Source organism: Rhinopithecus bieti, unplaced genomic scaffold, assembly GCF_001698545.2.
Source record: "Rhinopithecus bieti isolate Rb0 unplaced genomic scaffold, ASM169854v2 scaffold_68244, whole genome shotgun sequence".
NCBI lineage: Eukaryota > Metazoa > Chordata > Mammalia > Primates > Cercopithecidae > Rhinopithecus > Rhinopithecus bieti.
The window spans coordinates 805,407-812,578 of NW_016825829.1; the positions used below are offsets into that span (position 1 = coordinate 805,407).

General features: G+C 43.5%; 1 protein-coding gene across 1 annotated transcript in view; it reads right to left on the reverse strand.

Annotated features, from left to right (window-relative positions):
- ADD1 (adducin 1) overlaps nucleotides 1-7,172 on the reverse strand; it is a 64,424-nt gene that overhangs the window by 40,873 nt on the left and 16,379 nt on the right. Inside the window, 1 exon segment of the mRNA XM_017863125.1 lies at nucleotides 5,899-6,050. Within this exon segment, the coding sequence (XP_017718614.1) occupies nucleotides 5,899-6,050 (152 nt within the window).

Genomic DNA, 7,172 nt, shown 5'->3' on the forward strand with positions numbered 1-7,172 from the left:
CCTGCCTGTAGTGCCAGCTACTCGGGAAGCTGAGGCAGGAGAATCGCCTGAACCTGGGAGGTGGAGACTACAGGGAGCAGAGATCATACCACTGACTCCAGCCTGGGTGACAGAATGAGACTCTGTCTCAAAAAAAAAAAAAGAAAAAAAATCTGGTATCTATGCCATTTGTGATATGAATTTATAATTTCCTGGTTACTAAATGATTTCAGTAACTTTTCATATTTTTATAAGGCATTCTTAGCTCCCCTTCTGTGAAACTCCTTTCTTGCCTTTTGTCCATTTTATACTGGTTTGTCTTTTTCTTACTGACAGTTATCTATTCCAGATATGATTTCTATTTTTTTTTTTTTTGTTTTGAGATGGAGTCTCACTCTGCCGCCCAGGCTGGAGTGCAGTGGCACGATTTCAGCTCACTGCACCCTATACCTCCCAAGTTCAAGTGATTCCTGTCTCAGCCTCCGAGTAGCTGGGATTACAGGCGTGCGCCACCATGCCTGGCTAATTTTGTATTTTTAGCAGAGACGGAGTTTCACACGTCGGCCACATTAGTCTCAAACTCCTGGCCTCAAGTGATGTGCCCAACTTGGTCTCCCAAAGTGTAGAGATTACAGGCATGAGCCACTGCACCCAGCCCCAGCTACACGCAGGACAAACCTTCCAGGTTGTGGCTTTTATTATTACTGTCTTTATGGTATCTTTTATTTATTATTTTTTTTTTTTTTGAGACAGGGTCTCACTCTGCCGCCCAGGCTGGAGTGCAGTGGCACAATCTCAGCTCGTTACAACCTCTGCCTCTAGGGTTCAAGCGATTCTCTTGTCTCAGCCTCCTCAGCAGCTGGGACTACAAGCATGCCACCATGCCTGGCTAATTTTTTTTGTATTTTTTGGTAGAGACAGGTTTTCATCATGTTGGCCAGGCTGGTCTCAAACTCCTAACGTCAGGTGATCCACCCACCTCAGCCTCCCAAAATGCTGGGATTACAGGCGTGAGCCACCACACCTGGCCTATGGTATCTTTTAATAAGGAAAAATTTTGTTTACTTTAAATGTAGACAAATTTAACCATCTTTTCTTTTATGATAAGTGATTTTTGTATCACAAGACATCTTTCCTTAGGCCAGAGGTTCAAGGCCAGTGATTTTCACGTATACTAGTCCTAAAATTGTTAAAGTATTACGTTTCACATTTAATCTTTAATTCACTGGGATTGCTTTGTAATTATGTATAGTATAGAAGTCTCATATAATTATTTCCACTTGTGACTTTTCTACCCAAGCGTCCCAACACCCGTCATTGCCAAGTCCGTCCCCCACTCCACTGAGCTGCAATGCCGACCCCGGCATTTCTGTTTCAATGCATGCAATTCGGTCCCACTGATCCATCTGCATCTTCCTTTGCCCAAAGGACACTATATTAATTACCACCACTTTATATTAAGTTTGACATCTGGTAAGAAAAATCTCCTTGCCGAACTGTTCTTCAGGAGTGTCTCAGCAATTTTTTTTTTCCCCAAGACAGAGTCTTACTCTGTCCCCCAGGCTGGAATACAGTGGCACAATCTCGGCTCACTGTAAGCTCCGCCTCCTGGGTTCACACCATTCTGCTGCCTCAGCCTCCCAAGCAGCTGGGACTACAGGCGCCCGCCACCACACCTAATTTTTTGTATTTTTAGTAGAGATAGGGTTTCACTGAGTTAGCGAGCATGGTCTCGATCTCCTGACCTCAAGTGATCCACCCACCTTGGCCTCCCAAAGTGCTGGGATTATAGGCGTGAGCCACCGCACCCGGCCGAGTGTCTTAGCTATTCTTGGCCTTCTGCTCTTCCATCTTACTTTTAGAAGCATGCTGTCAGGTTCCACATTTTAAAAATATTACAGAGCTGTTTTTTTGGTCAGTCATTTCTCTTTTGTCTATATATATATAGATGCACATATTTCATATAGCTGTAAACACTATACATTTCATATTTTCTCATTTCTAATACCTTTCATTTTTCATGTTTCACTTGTTCTACATAATTTTGTAATTGTTTTTCATAGTATACAACATTTTCTCAACTTGATATTGAATAACTGAGCCATTTCCTATCTACTTCTGAATAGTTAAGGACTCTTAAAATATTTCATTATCGGCTGGGTGCAGTGGCTCACGCCTATAACTCTAGCACTTTGCGAGGCCAAGGTGAGTGTATCACTTGAGGTCAGGAGTTCAAAACCAGCTTGGCCAACATGGTGAAACGCTGTCTCTAGTAAAAATACAAAAAAATTAGCCGGGTGTGGTGGCAGGTGCCTGTAATCCCTGCTACTTGGTATCCCGAGACAGGAGAACTGCTTGAACCCAAGAGGCAGAGGTTGCAGTGAGCCGAGATCATGCCACAGCACTCCAGCCTGGTCCACAGAGCGAGACTCTGCCTAAAATAATAATAATAATAATTTCATTATTACAAATAATGCTGGGCTGGGCACAGTAGCTCACACCTATAATACCAGCACTTTGGGAGGCCAAGGCAGGCAGATCACTTGAGGCCAGGAGTTTGAGACCAGCCTGGCCAACATGACGAAACCCTGTCTCTACTAAAAATACAAAAATTAGCCAGTGGCATGGTGGTGCACACCTGCGCATGGTGGCACATGCCTGTTCCAGCTACTTGGGAGGCTGAGGCAGGAGGATCACTTGAACCAAGGCAGTGGAGGTTGCAGTGAGCCGAGATTCCACCACTGCACTCCAGTCTGGGTGACAGAGAGACCCTGTCTCAAAAACAGTAATAATAATGCTGTAATTAATATAATAATGTTTCCTTCTTTACTTATTTTAACATTTATTTCCAACTGTAAGCTTAACAGATCTATTAATACATATTTTAATTTTAAAGGCTTAAAACATTCAATTCTCTGAATCTAAAGCAAAAAGGAGAAAGTGCAAAATTACAAACATCAAGTAAAATAGAGAAGGACATTTTGAAGTCAGTTTCCTCTGCAGTGGTCCCTCCCCGTCAGACCAGCACTGCTCTCCGTGTGTGTGTCTCTTCCCACACATGTACTGCCCCTTCTCTGTGTATGAAGAATGAGATTCTCCTGTTGCAGACCAACGCAGTACCCAATTCAGTACCTCCAGAGGAGACCACTAGCACGTCCCTGAAGCACAGGGCACTGGTCACAAAGGTGGGTCCAGACCATCACCTCGGTGCTTAGCATTCTCTGGAATCCAGAATGGAGTTGAACGAGCACCAGCCAGGTTCTGCAGGTGTGAAGCCTTGAAGGTATTCCACTGACATCAGGACGGACAGGCCAAGCCATCAGCTAAGAGCCACCAAGAGAGGAAGCCCAGTACACTGTGCTAAGTGGGCCACCCCGTCTTGTCCCCCTTCCCCCAGTCCCCACAAACACTTCTCCAAATCCAATGCAATCTTAAAACAAAGATCTGCTTCAGACAATCATCTCCAATCTTCTAACACCTACAAGCAAATTTAAATCCCTTTAGCAGAAAATCCCTATGACCCTCTTTACAGGGCAGAATGACCTGCTGTCACTTTTTGTTGATACTGTTAGTATTTGCTTTTCTGTTAAGCGTCTGTACCATACCTAGATTGTAAATAAGAAATGGATGCCATAATAGTAAAACAAAATAAACCAACACCTTTCTTCCTTAAAGATTCTCTAGTTCTAGTTTATAAGACATAGGAAACATTTTAGGTAACGTCATTTCTTTTTACTTGGTATTAAGCCCCATGGAGATAATTTACAGAAGAGTAAACACTTATGTTTTAATTTTGCCAATAATTTACAGAAGAGTAAACACTTATGTTTTAATTTTGCCAATTCTTAAACAATTAAAGGAGGAGAAAACAAACAATTTAACCAATTCAAACTTACTTAATCAGCGTTCAAAAAAGGACTAGGCAAACAGCATTTTAAAACCTGCAAAGAATGTGAAGCTGTTATTACAGCTAGGGATTACATTTCCTATCACAGCCGTAACATTTTCATGGCACTAATCTTCAGGCAACCATTTAGCATTAAATCTCCACTAGAGCATTCTGTCAAGTATAATTAGATGACAGAGGCCAGCAATTTCCCTGTAGCTACCAGGAAGGGAGCCGGCATTTGTGCTAGGCTAACTGGACCCAAAGATCAAATGTCAAAAGGTCCCAGCGAGCTCTTGTTCACAATCTTACTGAAGTCACTTCAGTTGAGCAGGGGGTTTCATTCAGTTTTTCACCTGACATAGGTTTACTGCATGCCTACTCTGTGCCATGGGCCCTGGGGCCACAGCAGAGACCACAACAGAGGCTCTCCCTGTGGAATTTATATTCCTGTGGGCAGAGAGGGACAGTTACAGCTAAACATACAGAATGGATGGGGGTAACTGCCAAAGGGGAATAAAGCAGCAGTGACATTCTACACAGAGTGAGCGTGCTGCACACAAGAGCACGACATGGTAAGGCTTGCATTTTGAAAAGCTCATTTAAGTGGAAACAAGAACAGATGGATGGAAGCCAACTCAGTCTCTCTGGCAGAGACCAATATCAAGTCCCAGAGGCACAATACACTAACCACAAGGTGAGCTCCAAACCATCACCTCAGGAGGCTTAGCATTCCTGAGTCCAGAATGGGGCTTAACAAAGCACCGCTAGTTATGAGTCCACATGTGGAAAAACCTATGTGCGTGTGAGTACGGAGGAACTGCTTCAGCAAACTCAACAGCGCACACAGTGCTTGCCTCGAGGGATGCAAGTATTGGTGAAATTAGGCATCTGTATAAGGTACACTTGATACAAACAGCAGGCACTGTACTAACAACTTAAAATGTCCTTTAAAAGAAGTGACACGAAAAAAAACAGAAGACTGGAACAAGTTTCAAAACCAAAGGAAGGAAGCAGTTCAAAGGAAGAAGCTATCTCTACCAACGAGTGAAGGACAGAAGAACCCTGGCAATGCACTGGGAATCAAAGAAGGCAGGAAGGGTGGAGTTCCAAGCCAGAGGAGCGAAGTCTGGCCACAGGCAGAAGGCAGGACATTGTAACAGGCGGTCAAGCGTACAGAATGGCTACAAATGTCAGTAAGGGTACCCACTTTTTCTGTGACATGACGAGGTCATTTGGTGGAAGAAAGAGGTCAGGAGTCTCAAAGATAGTGGAGAAGGCTTGAATATTAGTGAGGATGGAAGAGAGATGAGTTCTGGTTGCCAGGCTGTCATGGGTCCATTTGAGATTTGGGTGAATCTATGGAGAAAGGCAATGGGCTCTGCTGGGAGGGCTTCCACAGCAGGATTTGGCTACTCAGAAGCTGGGAGGGATAGTACAGGATTGGCAGAGTATTACTGAAATGAGGGACCAGGAAATACAAGATGGACAAAGTAGGGAGTGAACAATAGGCTAATGGATTGGGATGAAGAAGTGACCATCCACAAGGGAAGGACTCATGTTGTCCACTGATAAAACCCCAGTTAGAACAGCACTTGGTCCAGAGAAAGCAGATACCCAGAATGAAGGAAAAGAGATCCTAATAATGTTGAAAAATAGTTAAAACTGGAGTAGCTGAAGAAATAAGTTTGAGAGATGGAAGGCTTTGGTCAGACTAAGAAAGAAAACATCATCATTCTTAGGTTTTTAAGCATAAAAATAATTTTAGAAACTGTGTATAATCTGGTAAACACTTAGTTGTTTTATTAGGTTAGCATGCAAGAAAGAAATTTTCAAGAACTGCTATTCCTGTAACTTTTAACCCAAACTGGCTGATTCTCAGGTTATTAGACTCTGTAGTCAGGAATCAGAAGAGGTATTCCAAGACTTATTGAAGCTCAGCCTGCTTTCCTCTTCTCCTAAATGGAAAGAGGTGATGCCAGACACAAAATATTTCATTTATCTTTCAAGTTACTACCCCATTTAATACTCACTGTGATATGATTGTAGATAAGCTGAGACCACCCAAAGAGATCTGCTAGTCTATAAAATGCTGCCAATTTACACCGCAACAACTTCTCTCCTTTGTCATATGCAATCGAATCAGATCCTCTAAGATCGTTCACAGGAGTCACCATACCAAGACCTGAAATATAGAAAAACAAAACTCAGCCAGGTGCAATGGTATACGCCTGTGGTCCTAGTTACTCAGGCTAAGGCAGGAGGATCACCTGAAGCCACGAGTTTGAGGCTGTAGTGCTTATGTTCGCAGCTGTGAATAGCCAAGGCAACAAAGCCAGACTTATCAAAAAGCCTCAAAGATTAACATTTCTTATCAAATGTAAATCAAATACTAATGGTTCTGAGATATTTATCTTCCACATTAGGCAATAAAGTCTTGACAACTTCAAAGACACTTTCATAATGACTGTTTTCCAATACTAACACAATTAAGTTAGAAATCAATAACAAAAAGATAGCCAAATTTGTGGGGTGCAGTAAAGAGTGCTTAAAAGGAAATTTACAGCATTAAACGTATACATTAGAGAAAAGTGTTTTTAAGGCTTTTTGATTAAAGCAAAAGTCGAATCTTTGAGAAGATTAAAAATAAAATACAAATAATAAAATAAGATAAACCTCTAGCCAGACTTAACGAAAGACAGGAGAAAGAAATAACCAATATGGGCCGGGCGCGGTGGCTCACACCTATAATCCCAGCACTTTGGGAGGCCGAGGCGGATGGATCACAAGGTCAGGAGATCAAGACCATCCTGGCTAACACGGTGAAACACCTTCTCTACTAAAAATAAATACAAAAAATTAGCCGGGCGTGGTGGCGGGCACCTGTACTCCCAGCTACTCGGGAGGCTGCGGCAGAATGGCGTGAACTCGGGAGGCGGAGTTTGCAGTGAGCGAGATCATGCCACTGCACTCCAGCCTGGGAGACAGAGCAAGACTCCATCTTAAAAAAAATAATAGGCCGGGCGCGGTGGCTCAAGCCTGTAATCCCAGCACTTTGGGAGGCCGAGACGGGCGGATCACGAGGTCAGGAGATCGAGACCATCCTGGCTAACACGGTGAAACCCCGTCTCTACTAAAAAAATACAAAAATCTAGCCGGGCGAGGTGGCGGGCGCCTGTAGTCCCAGCTACTCCGGAGGCTGAGGCAGGAGAATGGCGTAAACCCGGGAGGCGGAGCTTGCAGTGAGCTGAGATCCGGCCACTGCACTCCAGCCCGGGCGACAGAGCGAGACTCCGTCTCAAAAAAA